Genomic DNA, 17,108 nt, shown 5'->3' on the forward strand with positions numbered 1-17,108 from the left:
AAGGTGCTCCTGTTCGCTGTGAGGCTCAGCAGTGGTGCAGTGAAGCCTGGTCTGGTGCTCTGAAATGTCAGCTCCTGGTGCTGGCTGGTAGCATGCATTCTCTGCAGCATGGGAGTCTGCCACAGCAAGTTGCCAAGGGTGTCCTGAGTCCGGCTGCTTCTCCAGGGTGTAGGGTTAGAAGGGTTTGCGCAGGACTGACACGGCACGGCTGCTCCAATATCCAAAGGAGATCTTAATGCAACAGCTTGAGAATCAGAGCAATCCCTTCCTGACTACTGCAGCTCCCAGCAGAAAGACACAACAGCTACAGGATTACAGACGGCACGTGGTGATGCTGAGATAGTCTGGGCTCAGTTTAGTTAGTCACAGAAGATCCCTGGTTCCTGACCACTGCTCTGCAATAGCAGGAGCTAGGCTGTATGTTTGCTTTCTCCCACTGAATAGAACCAGTACCTCCTTGTCTGCGGAGCAATCTGTGCTTGCAAGAAGGCTCTGAACAGGAGGTAGCACTGTGTGGGTGATGCCCAGTGCAGACTTTAGCAGTTGAACTGGGACATGCCTGAATCCCTCTTCCAGAAACAGTAGCAGCCTGCCCCAGAAGTGATGGGGCACTTGTGGCCTGGGATGTAGTCAGCAGCAGGACAGGTCATCCCCACCAAGGACAGCTGCAGCTCACAAGAGATACCAGCATGCCGTGCTCACTGTGTGGAATGGGCTCTGGGGGCGTCCTGCTGCTCCCTCCTTCGCTGTTTTGGGGACAACCAGACACCTTTGTGGCTTTTTTTGATTTATTCCGTGCAGCTGCAACACGCAGCTGGGATAAAGGAAGGGTCCTTCCTTACTGCTAATTAAAGGTGAGCACAGAATGTATTTTTAATAGGTGCTCTCCATATTAAACGTGCATGAACATATCCTGTTTTCAGTGCTGCCCAAGGGTATCCTGCAGCATCCAGCTTGACCCTGCCCCACAGATGTGCCCACCCCATCACACAGCCGTCTCCCAGGAATGTTCAGCCAGGGACAGCAGCAAGCAAGCATCTGACACTTCCCTGTCTCTTCCCTCTATAACAGGACAGCTGGGACAAGAAGCACCACACTGGAGTGCGTTTGGCTTCCATTCAGATGTTTTGCTTTTCAAAATCACACCAAGGAGTGTGCCTTCTCCTCGGATTCATTACCTATCTGGCTGGCATTGCCCCAGAGATTTCAGTAGGATGTCTGTCCTGCAGCCACATCTGCTCCTTTCTCTGTGTGCCTCTGAGGTTTTTGCGGCACAGGAATGACTGTTTTCCTGTGCAGTTCCTATGCAGCTTTACATATAAATGATGTGAGTTATCCCCTAACACATGAAAGAGTGGACTAGAGTCACATCCTATCCAGAAGACCTTCAGTTTAGTTAAAACCCAACAAATGCATCACTTAGCAATACCTTGCAAGGAAAGACAGTGAAAAAGAGTGACGGACCAACCACTCCTAGGAGGGCAAGCTGTACCTGATCGTGGTGCTCATCCCAACCACCGGTCAGCACGTGTCAGCAGTGAGGGCTGAAGCTGATGGACCAGATACAGGGAAGCTGCTTTGTAGCCCTGGCCACCAATTCATCTCACTTCAAATGCAAGTTCCCCAGCAGCTTGGTTGAGCTGCGCTCCAGTGAGCTGAGCTGCCAGCGTGAAGCTGCACTGCGCTGTGCTGCCTGCCCTCAGAGTAGGGATGAGGACTCCTCATCCTGCCCGGGTGTCACTGTCCCTGCAGCACCAGGAGCAAGCAGTGCCCAAAGGGAAGCATTTTGCTGCAGAACTCATCTCACATGGATTTGCAGCACAAACAGACCACAGCACTGCTGCAGACCCTCAGCACAAAGCACATGTGCTGGTCCTAGCACTGCGCCAGCACCGTAGCACTGTAAGACCGCTGTGTCCTGGGATGTGCCTGCACAAAAGCATCCCAAGATGCCTTCTGTCTACTGCGGAAAGGACTTTCTTAGCAATTAAGCACATCAGCTTCCAAAACTAAAAGTCATTCTCACACCTTGGGCTGATACATTACTCCTGGACAGCTCTGCTTGTATCGTGATAATGTCAAATGACAGCGGCAGAGGAAACCCTGTTGCTCCCTCTTTGTGTCACTTGTCTCATCGCAGCCTCTCTGCTCTGCAAACATTTTTCCATGGTAAAGAAAAGCCACAAGCATATCTGAAAAGCACTCTTGGGGACATTTAAATGGCAGTGAGGAGGACTGGAGGTGACCACTGTGCAGCAGGGAAACCTCCACAGCAGAACTGCCTTCAACATCCACAAGTGTTGTTAGTTAAAAATACAGTCCAGGAACCAGCCTATCACTTCAGGACCTTTTCCCACAAAAAGAAAAGCAGCTGTACTATGCTCAGGTTAATTCTTGGCTACAGCAGATGACTCCTCTGTCTGTCTGGGTCATACAAGAAGACCAACAGTGGCCCCAAGCTGCATTTCAGCTCCAGAGTATCAGGTACTGAGCCCACATGGCATGCATGATGCCGTGTAGCCATTCCTTCATAAGTAAATACCTACTCTGTTAATTTCTTGTGGCTTCTAGAGGTAAAATTACTCTTCTGATACAACATGAAAGAGGATTATAAATGAAAAGCAAGAACTTAAGACAAAGCTAAGAATAGCCCCAGCAGAACAGAGTGGAGGTCCATCTCGCCTACTGCATCACCTCTGACAGCAGTCACTGGAAAATGCTTTGGGAAGCACCATGAGAACAAGGCAGGCACCTCTCTCTGCACGTTTTTCCAGCTTTGTGATCTTCAGGGACATTTACATGTAGCTTATGGAATTTCTGCAGCAGAGGTTATATTCTAATCACTGTGTTCAACCCATTTGGGAAAAAAACAGAACTAAACAAAAACAACCAAGCGACAACAAACACCCTTAAAAGTAAGCATTAGGTGTTTCTGCCTGCTTTTTCTTATCATGGTCACCTGTGCAGGCAAAGCCCTCACCAGTGGTGGCCGTGCAGGAACCACACATCCTGGAGTGCCACACGCCAGTATTCCCTGAGCATCCCAACACCAACAGAACCCAGGCACGCACGTGTCTGAGGCAGCCTGGCTGAAAACATTGCCTACAGTAGCAAGCATCTCTCTAGTGAAGTGAAGAACACATGCAACTTACTGTCCAGGTGGCTGACTTGGCTGTGCTGGATTGCTGGAAGGTCACCTCAAAGTGGTGGGGACCTGGGTAGTCAGTGTTGGAGGGGATGACGGGAGCTGGGGACATGGCGTCGAAGGTAGAGCTGGGCTGCGAGTAGGGTGAATGCGTTGGGACATTGGAGGTGTGCTCGGAGCTGTAAGGGCTGGTGGAGGCTGCTCTGCTGCCGATGCTCTGATCCATGCTGTTGTTCAGCAAATTAAACTGGGACTGGAGGAAGGGAAAAGGGGAGGAGGGAAAAAAAGAAAACACCAGCCAGTTTAGAGACATGGAAACCTCAGCTACACTTCTTCAGGACTTCAGGTGTCCTGTTACAGCTTTCTTAAAGGGCCAGCGTGCTGGAAAGTCAACCAAAATAGTTGTTCTGGGTTGGTTTTTTTTTTTAAACAGGTCACCACTTGTGTAAAGGATAAACTCAATACATTTAAGTCGTCCCCTTTTATCAACTTCATCCTCACTGGAGGCAGCACGATGCCAAGATCCCTGGGTTTCTAGCACATTTGACACGCAAAACAACTCTTTTGCTAGTAGGGGGAACAGACGTGTATTTTTTTGAGCTTTGCTAAGATGTGGGAAAAGCCCTTCTGCATTGAGGGGGGGTGATGACCACGGCACTACACACACGACTCTGCTACGCAAGGATCACAGAAAGGCTCTTTTCTTCCCCGAAGCAAAACAGGTTGGTTCTCGGCAAATTCCTGGAACCTCACCAGCCTCATCAGTGTTACCAATTTCCAGTAAAGGACTGCTCAGTGCCAGACCTCATAGCACTGATAACACCAGCCAAGCCTGCAGCCAGACCTCACGCAGGACAGAGGTACCATGGGTACACCACGTCTGTCATGGGAGAATGAACTTTGTGCTTCTAGGCTCAGCCTGGAACTGAGGCTGCTGGTGGCCAGTGGGGAGGAGAGGTCTTCTATCTAGTAGACAGGGAGAAGGAGCAAGGCTTTGTCCTCCACTGTAACTCCATGTTCTGCCCACCCTTCTGCCCACCCCTGCCACAAAGCAGCTCAACCACAGCAGCAGCCTGGCATCCCGAGGTGAGCACCCCACAGCCAGGGCTCTGCGTCCTGTGTGGCACTGACCACTCGAGTTGGTGGCACTTGCTGATGTTGCCAGCCATGGATGCAATGCAGCATCTCCTCTGCGCAGCCCAGGCTGGTGCAATGCCTCCCATCTGCAGCTCTCCAGAAGCCTCTGAGATCTTTATTGAAATTTTGGTTTTGCAAAGTGCTCTTTCCACTTGGAAAAACTGCAGAATTCAGGCTGAATTAAAAGCCCTAGAGTGGAGACAGAAAAAGCTGTGGTCGCAATGGAGCACAGGGCAGCAGTGCAGCCCCTGCAGACACTGTTACATGTCAGCATTGCCACCAGCTCACCTCAGCACCCTGACAATGTGCCCCAAATGCCAGTCAGTACTAAAACCTCAGAGCTGCTGCCTTGTTTGCCAACAGATTGCGACCATCACGATGGCATTACCCCAAATCAGACTTTTTCTGCACTCAAACACTTATTACAAATTTACATGTGGGTGCCATTTCTGGAAGGAGTTCCCTTCCACAAATATGAAGAACCAGATCTGAATGGTGGTTTGTGTAATTCATTTCATAGCTGGGGTGTTTGCTTTTAGTGGCTTTCACTGATGCAAGTTTAATTTGGGGAAAACCTCAAACTACAAAGTGAATAGCTGTGATGCAGCACACTGCAAATAAGGTCACAGAGCAAACTCCCTTATTTATACATCTACTGGCTCTTATTCCACGATGCTGGGCTAAAACCTTGCTATTTATATTTATTTTCCTTATTCCTTTTTTTAACAATTATTATCAGATATTTCCAATAAAAACCAGCAGCACTTTTATCTGTGGGTACTGCCCAAGCAAAGTTGCATTCTCAAAAGTAGCATGGTTAAAATAGCCTTAGTCTTTTATCTGAAAATCAGACCAATTGTTGGTTTTTTGGGTTTTTTTTTTTCCTTTTTCTGCATATTTTCCCTTTTCAGTGCATCACTGCTTGCCGTCCCCTCCCCAGAGCGCCACTGGGGTCATCCCACTCCACTCTCACCTGCACCCATCCCCCAGCACGGTGGAGATGCTATCAGCTGCTGAGCAGTTCTGGGAAGCCCGGTGGGCAGCATGGTGTGTGAGCTGGACACAGCAGTGGGCCAGGGATGTGCCTGCTCCCTGGGAAGGCTGCAGGCTGCAAGGCTCAGGACTTAGGAATCAGGAGACGTGTTTTAACTTGGGATCTGCACCTCACCCAAACATGTACGATGTCTATGGCTTAAACGCAATCACCCTTCTCCAGGAAAGTTCTCCTGTTGTCTGCATCTCTCACAAGGTTCTTGGAGTCTGTGACTAACTGGAGGAATGCTGAACAAGATCTGACTTGCTCTTACAAATACAGCCATTTTGTCCCCTAGAATATGTCCATAAACCCCTCTATTTCTTCTCACTGCTCTATAAATAGCCCTGCTAAACAACCCCCATCCGGGCTTTCCACAAACCCAGATTTTACCAGGAGAAAAAACTGCAAGAAACTTCAGCAAAATGGCATTAGAGGTGCAGGTGGGAAGCCACGGCCACCCCACCACAGACAGCTGCCAGCAGGGACCACAGGGATGGGCAGCCCTGATGGTGACCCTGGCTGGAAGCTGGGTGGGAGATGTAAAGCATCACATGGGAAGAGATCCTCAAGGAGAAAAGGACTGTTCTCGTTATGGCAGCACAGCCAATCCACAGCTCAAAGAATCCATGAATATCAAGATTGAGCAGGTTTGTTCTCTTGTGATGGCTGGGACAACAGAAAGGCTTCAGGGAACATTCTGCACACACCCTGTACCCAGCCATGGGTGTTTTCTTAGGAATAAGTGGGAAGTGAGCGTTCCTCACTCGACAAGCAAACAAGCCGAGTTTCAGAACTGCCGTAGCACACGTAAGGGCACAGTCAGACAAAAGCAGGTTGGGTTTGCACCGTCAGGCAGATCAGGAGCGGGTGCCGGCCCAGTTACTCATATCCTGTTGAAATGGGAAATAAACAGGAAGTGTTTTGCCTCCTGGCAAAATCTGCTAACGCTCCAGAGCTGCAGTGCAGAGAGGGGTGAGGTGTCCCCTGGACGTGACTGGAAAAGAAACACAAAAAGCAGTCCTGGCGTGATGTGGTGAGATTACAGTGGTTAGAGCTGGGGCTGTGTGGGGCTGAGGTGCGTGGCAATGGAGCTTAGCGGAAGGGTGAATCGAGGCTGATGAACTGAGCAGAGCATCACGACCACCCTATGGGAGAGAGCCTTCCCTCGACAAACCAGAAACCTCACAGCAGACCCATGGGATGGGCAGCAGAGCATCACCTCCGCTGCCTGACCGCAGGGCACTGCGGCACCCCAGCCTGGAACAGCACCCTCAGCACAGCTGCAGTCATTTTTGTTAAAGTGGAGTTGTATGTGACATAAAAGAGTTCTTTCTCTTAAAAAATGTATCACCTGAAACAAATGAATCGGACTCATTCAAGTCAGCCGATGCTCAGGACATCCAAAGGTGGGAAAGCCAGCCTTTGTAAATTAGAGGAAATTTCATTTCAGACCTTCTTCACCCCAACTAACACTGCACGTTTCTCTGCATGTTTTATGATTTATCCTGCTCATAGCACACTTTGGTTACAAAGCAACAGGCAAAAGCCCCAGTGACTCGGATTTGTAAACCTGTTGGAAGCGATACTCAGAGCCAAGTGCTGTGAGAACAATGACTAACTTGGCTTTTAAGATTGGGTAGATTTTGGAAGTATTCCCTTAACAGATAAATCCAAGCAAGAGTGTTTGTATGTTTGTCAACAAATCCAACACAGTGCTTGTGTATGTATGTGTGCAAATATATACGTGTTTATACACACACATCAATAAGCACATTATTGCAGTAAGGACATCTCAAGCAACAGCACTACAGTGCAGAGCAACACGGTACATATGTGGTTTTCACTTCTTGTGTAAGACAAAAAGGAGAAATCAAATCATTTCTGGTTGGGAAGCACACCACTGCACCCTTCTATCTATAACTACATCTGCATCTAAATTTTTTGAATGCCAGAAAGCTGACACAAAAGCCTTTTGACTAAGAAAGCAACCTCACTGCTTGAGGACAGGGCTGAAGCTACATCACCTGGAAGCACAGGTGCCATTGCATCTGCCCCACCCTCCCAGCAGCTTTAAACAAGGAAAGGCAAAGCTGCTTTGGAGATGTTGGTGTTTGTCAGGAGTTGCAGTCTTTCTACCTGAGAAGGTCTGAGGAGAAAACTGAGCTGGGCTTGGCAGGCAGTGTTTCCACTGAAGGATGCTCACATCTGCCTTGAGCCTTCAACCAGGTTTCTCCAGTGCAAGCGTGCACAATTTGCATGTACAAGGAAGAAGACAGGGAGCCTGTGCTCGCTTACATGAAAGGTTTAAATCATGCTTAGGTCTCTGCAGAGCACAGCACAAGAGCAGACAAAACACGAGAGAAGCATAGACCGAGCTGGTGAAGCTGCAACAATCCCAGACAGTCACAGCTAATTTTCTTTGAGCTGCCAGGTACCTCAGATACAGAGGAGTGCTACGTCTAGTGCATCCCCAGCATGTCCCAGGCAACAGCATGAAGGCTTGGAAGCAGAGCCAGGACACAAACCGAGCTCCTGCTGCAATGTCAGGAAGCAGTCACAAGCAAGAAGCAACAAGGTAAGACCCATTAACAGAGAGTAGCACCTACCGTGGTATAATGCTGCATCGGGTCACTGATGTACAACATTTTAGTCTTCTTGGGATTTACAGACAAGTGGGAACTGTCCCGCCAGAGGAGTCATGGGGTCGGGAGGAGATGGAGCCAGCCGGGGAGATGCAGTGCCGGAGCATGAGGTGCAGGACTGGGGAGGCAGTGCCAGGGATGCTGCACTGGCCACCTGTGTGCGGTTTGTTGGCTTTTTTGCTTTTTTCATCTCCCTTAGTTCTGTCAACTAGCTGCATCCAACAACAAAACGGGGCCCACCCCTTTCTGTCCCTCATGACTATTCATTAAAATGCAGGGCAGGCCCCAGCTTGCCCAGTGATGGACGAGGCTGTACGAGCCAGTCCCACCGAGGGGAGAGTGGGGGTCCTACTCTGTAATTAAACCCAGCCAGACTTAATTCCAGAAAGCTGTTTGCAGCATTGCTGAAATTAAACCTATCTGACCAGCACCCTTCACCCGCAGACTGAGGTGGCTGCGCTGGTCTGGGCATGCTGATGCAGTGACCCTGAGATCATTCCAGTTTGTACTTCTGGAGCTATACTAGCCAGCCATGCCACCACTCTGTCCCTCTATTCACCCCAGCTTGGGCTCTGGGAGGATTCTTTCCACTGCATATCAGTAGCATTAACAAACCACGTGAACAGCTCAGACTGGAGCTACCCTGGCTCAATCACTACTGGAGGTCTCATTGACAAAAATGCGTGGAGACCATGTAGCCACTCGTGTCCCAGTGCCACATGAAAATCCACCAACAAATGCTCTTTTTCTCCCTGTCATCCCACCTGTTTTCACTGGATTTAATTGTTTCATTGAGAGATCTATTTTTCTCAAAAAACTCTAAGAAGGTGAGGTGCTTACTGAACAACTGGCTGGAAGCAGGGCATGAGGTCGGAAGCACAAAGACTGCAGTCAGTCAGGTCTTTGCTTCAGCCAGACACCACTGTGGAAGTCTGCATATTAGAGCAGATGGGCAGTTCAAAGAGTAATGGGTCATATTTTCAAAGATGTAGCCAGTGTGCAACACCCATCTCTCTGTGCTGTGTGCATGCATGGACCCAAGCACAAATTGGTCAGAGCAGCATCCTAAGTCGAGCTTTAAGCACTGCATGAACTGAAGGTGACATCTTTGAAGAAAGAAATTAAGGGTGGCTGTTGTTCTCATTAACTCACATTATTTATGTACTTATTTTCATACATGTCAGCCTGCCATGTGTTTTGGTGGTGACAACTAGCAAAAGCTATACTCAGCTCACTTTGAGCTTAGCAGCAGTGTTGAGTTGCACAATGGGATCAATATAAATATTTACTCCTGGATCATTAATTTGAGCTCCCTCACCCCTGCGAGCCCCCCAGCCCTGGCACTCTGTGGGAACAGCCTGGTTGCACCAGGCTCCTGCTGGAGGGGGCTTCACTTCTGCAGCAATAGGGAGCTCTGCAATTAACACTGCAGCCCCCACCTGAGCCGTCTGCCAGGTTCCTGCCCTGCTGCACACAAAGGCCTGGCAAGAGAGGGAAAGTAAGCTAAAAGAGAGGGAAAAAGAGGCTGGGGGAGGGGAGGCAAGCTGGCGAGGAGCAAAATGGGCTTTGTGGAGGGAGATGCTCAAATGGCCAGAGCTGCTGCATGTTGGAGAAGGGATGCTGGTGGGAGGCCGGGCTGCTTGGGGAAGGAACATTAATGCTGGGAGCGTTACAGAGGCTCACACTGCCTTGAGGATGCCTGCTAGTGGATTTCTAATGCCTGTCTGGGCAGAGGGAGATCCTGATGCCAGATGAGCGGTAGTTACTGTGCGGTGTGCAAATCAGGCCTTTGACTTTCAAAAGAGACAGCAAGCTGGTCTTTTTGAGGAGGTTATTTCTAGTGCACAGTCTCAGTGATGTTTCAAATTGAGTAATTTTAAAGATACTGTTCCTGAAAGAGTACTCCTAAACAGCACATCAGAGAGACTCCTTGTTACCAGACTCAAGTTTTTCCTGCCTTACCCTTCCTTCCACAAGGTCCATTCACAAAGAACACCCAGGTGAGCCCCTCAGTAGCACAGCATGACATAGTTCTCCAGAAGCTCTGTCTGTGGAGCAGCTTGCAAACAACTTTTACAATGCAATACGTTTATACCTGAGTAAATTATACTGTTTCTATTGAGCTGTTTGAGCTCCACCAGCATCACAGCACAGAAGCCCTACTGCTGCATTTTTAAGCAAGCAGGAAGAAGATGCAAGTGCCCAAGACAGAGCCTGCTTTTTACAGTCACTGGTGCACTTTATCTAAACTGTGACAGCTACCTTCTTGCTTCACAGTCCCAGAACTGTGACTGTCACTTGAGAATGACCTAGAGGATGAGCAGACAGCTGCTCCTGCTAGACAGGGGGAATATTTCATCAACACTGTTCAAACCTGGCCACACAGCTGCTGAAACTGCATCTGACAGAAACATGCCCAAGGTAGGCATAAGCAAGACTGATAGTCTCAGTCTACTGATGTCTGCTCTTTTGCCATGCTGTTAAGAAGCAAGCCCTTCCCAAACAGGAAGACAGTCCAGCAAAATGTATTAATATGTAGCCACTATTTTACCAACTACTGTTCCATATGACTGCAAATCTGCAGTACAGTCATTTTACTACAGGTTATTGGACACTGAACCAAACGATGGCAGCTCTGCATCTTCAGTGTTTCTGTTTGAGTTATGAATAAGTAAGTTCCTGTTTCCTACCCTAAAGCCAATCAATCACCAGGAGAAAAACAAGTTTGTATCTGATATATCTCTCACTTTTGTGGTCTGAGCACACTCACCATAACAGAGTCATTCATGCCTCTCATCTGGAAGACATCCATTGTGACCTCTGTGCGGTTGGAGACCTCATTGCTGCCTGTATGACTGGATGGAGAGAGGTCGAAGTAGGTGCTGTCTGGTGCCCTGTGAGCAAGCAATGGCAGATGGTCAGCTTTCCAGCTCTCTTACACAGCCTGCACCAGCAACAAGGGCTACAGCTCAGGAAAACTGGCCATGCCCAGCCCAGGCTGGTTGGTTGTTGGTTCTGGTGGTTACTGCTAGTGGGTGTCCCTTCCACAATGTGCTCTGTTACATGGACATGGGTGGGAGCCGATGCTGTGCTGCTGGGGGCAGTGAGCTTCCCAGCAGGCACAACACGATGCATGTGGCCTTCTCCCCTTACAGCAAAGATGAGTCGGTGTCTCCTGTCCCCCATTACTGCAGAGGCATTACTGACCTTTGCTTTTTTACACAAAAAGCGTGCCCAGATGCTGACCTCCAATGTGCAAGAGTGCAGCAGCAATGGAGAAGCTTTGAGTGGCCCTTTGCTATGTTCATTCCTTCGCATTTATGATGGAAATTGAAATTGCTGATGGTTGCACAACCCTCAGAAAGTTTCCAAAACCTGGAAACAACTTTGTGGGGCCCTGCATTCAGTGTATGCAAAATCCCCAGCTTCTGGCTGTCTAGCATCATCAAGGCAAAGTAATTCGGCAGATCAGAGCCTGGGAACAAAATTCTGAATGCAGGAAAGGAACATGTGAAAATTGGTGTATATGAAAGATACTAGCCTCCCATCGTGTCATATTGATTAGATGTGCTAATACAGGTTACGTAGCAAAGAGGCACTTCTGCCTCAATACACATGATCAAATGCCACTTACAGTGTACTCCAGAGGTGTTCAAATGTTGTACTTTCATCAGCTGGAGAGGACTGGGACATCTTCACAGAGGGGGAGTCTGACAAAGGATAAATCACTCTAGGGACAAAGAAAAACAACAAAGTTAGTGTTGCTAGAGTGCAAACAGAATGTCTCCTCCTTTCCTGGAGGCTTACAGACCTAGATATGCAGGGATTTTATCAGTTCAGCATAGGAATGGAGTGGATGATCTAACAACGTTTACACTGCTCTATTCCTGGAACACGCACAGGGACCCAGGTCAGCTGCACTGAACTCAGATTATGATAACACAGGTTGCAAATGCTGTGTTATAGCACCATGTCACAGAGTATCATTCCCTACTGCTTTTTACTGGTGCCCAAACTCAGATCAGCAAAGCAGCCAGCGAAGTGTAGGAGCTTTCTGGGCTGCTGGGACAGTTCCCACTGGACTCCCAGAAGTGTCCTTGTAACAGACCTCTGGTTGCAGGTGCTTTCTTTAATGATGATATTTCAGGTGATGACACCACCTCCATCATCTCCAATCTTAGAAAGATGTGGGTATTTTGGATAGGGCCAAAGTGGTAGGGTTCTAGGATGTCAGCCCATTTCTTCTAAATGATAATTCTATGACGCAGGGTTCCCATCTGATGTTTACAGCACGCTCCAGCAGTTCTCAGCGCTGCTACCCACAGTCCCTTCTACCCTTTGAGAACTATTCTTAGTAATCATTTTGAACCAGGTTCATTCAATAAAGGGCTTAGATCTCTCAGACAACAACACTGAATTCTTGAGTAGGAAGTCTCTGAATAAAACTGAAACACAAAGTTAGATGGCAAATAAAGTCTTGCAGTAAGAATCAGAGCCAAAGACACGCTTGGTGCTGCTCCCCTGAGATTATGGTCAGCAGCCCGGTACCAGCGGGGGAATGGGGAAGCCCTCTTCTGTAAAGCTGGTGAATGATGGGTGGATGGGGTGATACATGACAAAACTTGATAGGACAGCACGGACAGCCGCCATCTGAGAGTGAGCTTGGATCAGCTTCAGTGTGCTATGAAGTACGGAGAGCCCAAAGGCCCCCAGTTTTCTGTCTTCCTTCAAGCACCAGAGCACTGAGAACACTGTGGTCTTTCCTTTGTGCCTTGAGCCCTCTCCCAAGCCCCCGGAAGAAAAGACAGCATGCTGCGGAGAGCTGGGCTGCAGCCATCTTGGTCAGCACGCGGCTTGCAGCTGCACCATGCGACTGCCCTCCTCCTCCTCCTCCCTGACCCCCTGCTTCCCAGAGCTCCAGGGGCTGCCACCCTGCCCTTCCTAACACGTATGCATCCCAGCTGCACTCCGGTTACCCCTTTTTACTCACACAAGGGTTACCATCTTGTTTCGGCTCGGTACCGACATCTAATAGCGAAAGCCTGAAAACTTCCTGCTTTTCAATCTTAAGCCGTTCGTGGTGGGAGCAGCCACTCTCAGAATGATGATGTTCAGGGGAGACCAGCTGCAGGGACAGGGCCCTTTCAGTGGCCTCTGAGTCAGCTGGGGACCGGGTGGCTTAGGAACAACAGGCACTGCACCAAACACTAAAGTGAAAGCAGGGTGCTGTCCCGAAAGCTGACCCATGCTGGTTTCTGCTGCATCTGCGACTCATCTGAGTGATGCAGCACCTGCCGATGTTCTTCCCGAAGGGCTTGGCACAGCAGCAGAGCCTTTGCTCCCCACAGGACTTCTAGCTGAAGACTGAGCTCATCAAAGTCTCACTTCCGCCCATCCCTCCTCGTCCCACGTGTAAACAGAGAGAAAAGAAAGGACGGAAGCAGCAGTTTCAAGAAAAGCAAAAGTTCAGAGCTGCAGTGAGGCTTCTCGGGCCCTTACCCTTCTTCCATGCTGCTTTCCATGCCCCTGGGTATCGGTAGCATCAAGATGGAGCCAGGCCTTTTCTTTTAGCAGAGCGAGCACCTCCGCGCCGCCCCGTGCTGTGTGGTCATGCTGGGTGACACCAGCTCTAACCACGTGGCTGCACTCGTTTTCAACAGAAAAAAAAAAAATCTGAATATTTTAAGGGCGTTTCAGAAGTTTCCTTTCTCTTTCAAAACAAAACTGGCATCAGCAAAGCCAGGTCGGTGTCCATTCACATCTGAGCACTTGGGATCTGTGGTGCAGAGAGCAGCTGGGCTGCCAGTGCAGTGACACACTTCCCTCGTGCACTGACTGCTGCACATGCTGGGAAAGCATCCCTGCAGCAATACTGACAGCCTAAAAATTGGCCTTTAAGATGATAGAGAATTGCGGGAAACTTTGTAAATAGCATTGCTGGAAGTTGGCAGCAGTGCTATTCGTAGCGGAATTTGCCCTAAAATGAGTTATCCTACAGGATCAGTGAGGGAAGGAAGCAGGGCAGTCATTCTGATGGGGCATTCCAGCAGAAGGAAATCACATCCTCCTGGAAGCAGCGGAAGCCCTTGGCACAGGTTAAATGAAGGTGAACCAGGAAGACTTTCATAGACTAGTTCTATCTTTACTGGAAGCACTACTAGGTGACTTGGATGAAATTACCTCCCAGTGCCTGTCAGCTATACACATGGCACAGGGAGGTGACTAACCTGAGGCTAACACATCAGCAGAGACACAGCTAGAAAACAGCACAGCGTATCCAGGCTCTCTGCCACTTCCAGTCTCCCACATCAGCCTGGAGGATATGTAGCTTCTGCCATAAAGGCATCAGCTCCTTGATGTCACCCCAACACCTCTTCCCAGCACCACAGTTTGAGGAGGTAACACCTTGACTTCTGCACAGAAGAATTCTCTAGCCAAACTTTCACCAGCAGGATTTCCACGATGGCACCTCCAGACACACGCATCTGCTTCTTAAGCAGTGCAGCAGGGGATCCTCTGTCCCTTCTGCCTCTCTGCAGTACAGATGCCTTGGGTGAGCAAGACTGCCTGGGGTGACATTCAGTGGTGGCTGTGACACAAGACCCGAAGGGAGACTGCAGCAAGGCAGTCAGGCTGATTCATTGCAGGCATTTGGAGGAAGAAAGATTGAAACATGCAAACTAGGGGGCTCAGTGCATGAAGCCAATGCTGCTGATGTGATTTGCTTGTTTACATGTGGGGAGCTGCCTCTCTGCATGCCTTCTCAAGTCATCTCCACCATTCATTGGATTGTTGCTTCCCTCTGTTGCTAGCTAGTGCATTGCAGGGAAATTGCACAGTGGGTAGAGACAAAGGTACCACATGCATACGGAGGGGGATGAAGCCTTGATGGGAGGTGATGCCTGGCTGCTGAGTTTCTGCAGACTCAAGAAGGAGCATCTTCGATCTCACCATTAACTTTAAGCCTTAGCTTTAGGTACCTAAAATTCCTGTCTCTATTTCAGCAAGTAATAACATATTCACCACCATCCTGCCACCTCTAACAGCCCAGAATGAAATGTGACAAAAATTTTAATGGGAGATAAATGCACACAAATCTGTACAGTGGGTCTATTTCTAATCTTTAGAGGCCTTTGGCCCAGCCTGAGAGAGGAAGATCTCGGAAACCAAAAGAAGCCATACATGTCTGTAAATCTGCACTGCTGAGATGCTGGACAAGGTATCACTCTTTTCCCACACAGTAGTGTGGGCTGCAGTGAGAATACACAGCTGGGATTGGGACTTTTAAGGGTAACGGTTTGATATTGCTGATTCTCACAACAAATTGTAGTGTTCTGCTTGACAGTTTGTGAGCTTATCTCCGCACCTCCACTCCTCCCCTCAGATGCACACTGGGAACCATCCATCTCATCCAGTCTGCAGCAAACAAGTTAACATTTGCAAAATACTGGCACATCCCAAGGTCATAGCACTCTGTGCTCTTGCTCACTCACCTCTGATTAGTAAATTCACACATGCAAAACATTGCTTACAAAACTGACCAAAAGTGAGCTTTCCAGCAGCACACTCAGATCTCTGTGTCTAGCAGCATATTAACATCAGCACTGCTGGGCGAACAGGACACAGTGGAGCAGCCTGAGGTACCAACAAAAAAGGATAGATTGAAATCCACTCTGACACATAGGGAAGTCAACAGATAGGTGCTGTTCCTGCACCAGGCACCACGACCCTGCTGAGCCTAGCAGCAACCAACCAGCCCCAGCATCCTGCCTGTCATCATCCTTTTCTCTGCTTATCCATTCCAGGCTTGGCTGCTCTTTCCTCCACAAGTGCTTTCACTCTGGACCTAAGGCACTTTGGAACAAACTATCCAAGATTCTTTAATCCCAGGTAACAATCCTACAAAGAAAAGCGGCCACAAATCATCTTCCAGCTGCACCACAGAGCAACTGAGAGAGGGTCTGTGCTGAGGAACACACACACGCAAATGGCAAGGAGTTTCCCTTTGTCTTTTTTCTCCTACCTGCTCTGGCTCCCTGGGCACTTCCAGTTCCCCCGGAGGTCTCCCGCAGACAGGAGCGGCCTGGGATTGAGGATCTGTTATTTACTGCACTACAATCTAGTAGCGTCCCGGTCGCCTAGGCAATGACATTGGAGCTGTTGAAAGCTATGTGAAAAGTGAGGCAAAGGCTTGTGCACTCCCTTCCTGGAATACGAGGCAGTTACAAAGGGGTGGGGACAGCTCAGCCAAGCGTGCAGGGGAATTAAGCTGGTCACCAGCCCCAAAATGACTCTGGGGCAGCAGCAGGGCCACCGAGCTGTCGAGCTGGGAAGAAGACTGAAACCACAGCTCCAAGAGAAGCTCTGCACCCTGCCAGATTGCTGCTCTGGAGTTGTTTGGGCGCTCGCATTGCTCACAAGGCCCACTCATCCCTCCTGGGGAACAGCAGGGACTGTCCCCAAAGGGCAGCAAGGCCGAGAGCCTTCTTCCTCACTTGACAGCCCCACGTTCTGGGTCAGAGGATGGAATATTCCTTCTTAAAACCACCACCCAGTGGCTTTCTCCACCTGCAGCTGCACTTCTCTGCTCTCTGCACTCACCCAATGTCTGCTGACACCGTTTCCACAAGCTCAAGGTTTGCTTCAGCAAAGCTTAGCTCCGGCCTCCACTTCCCACACGCAGCCCCATAACAAATCCTGATGCTGGATGTCAGTGTGGGCACATCCTCGTCTGGGGTTACCAAAGTGCCTCACACACTGGGGCAGAGCAGCAGGTCCGAGCTTCCCCCCCCCCCCCTCATCAAGCTTTAGGATCTTTTATTTCTAGACCCCCCTCCGTACTGGTGTGCCTCATCTGCAGCTCTCCGCCTTTCATTTCCATCAGCAATTAGCCGGGAAGCGGGAAGTGTGATCTCGAGCAGGCCGCGGCACGCTGCCCCCCCAAAACGTCTCAAAATCAAATTAGAGGGAAGTCCGCTAATGAGGGAACGGCGCCGGTGACTTTGGCGGGCTGCAGGGCGCGGAGCCCGCGCTGGGAACGAGCCGCTCTCCTCACGCAGCTCATTTGCATAACAATTTCTCGCGGGGACTTCCCGCCGCCGGGCGCTTCCTCACAGAGAAACGGCCGGCAGCGCCCGGGACTATGACT

At 49.6% G+C, this 17,108-nt stretch overlaps 1 protein-coding gene across 10 annotated transcripts in view; it reads right to left on the reverse strand.

The window, feature by feature from the left end:
* TP73 (tumor protein p73) overlaps positions 1 to 17,108 on the reverse strand; it is a 34,258-nt gene that overhangs the window by 15,541 nt on the left and 1,609 nt on the right. For 2 of the 10 annotated variants that reach the window (XM_040651275.2, XM_046903231.1), the window contains exons 1-4: positions 13,460 to 13,585; positions 11,595 to 11,690; positions 10,731 to 10,854; positions 3,153 to 3,398 (exon numbers count right to left, since the gene is read on the reverse strand). In XM_040651275.2, coding sequence (XP_040507209.1) covers positions 3,153 to 3,398; positions 10,731 to 10,854; positions 11,595 to 11,690; positions 13,460 to 13,503 — 510 coding nt within the window. In that variant the 5' untranslated portion in view covers positions 13,504 to 13,585. Of the gene's footprint in view, positions 1 to 3,152; positions 3,399 to 7,924; positions 9,970 to 10,730; positions 10,855 to 11,594; positions 11,691 to 12,950; positions 13,333 to 13,459; positions 13,586 to 15,983; positions 16,099 to 16,561; positions 16,743 to 16,801; positions 17,097 to 17,108 lie in introns of those variants that run through there. The other 8 variants (XM_040651276.1, XM_040651273.1, XM_025142625.3 and 5 more) reach the window with 7 other exon arrangements.

The sequence above is a fragment of the Gallus gallus genome, chromosome 21 (assembly GCF_016699485.2).
Source record: "Gallus gallus isolate bGalGal1 chromosome 21, bGalGal1.mat.broiler.GRCg7b, whole genome shotgun sequence".
Lineage (NCBI taxonomy): Eukaryota > Metazoa > Chordata > Aves > Galliformes > Phasianidae > Gallus > Gallus gallus.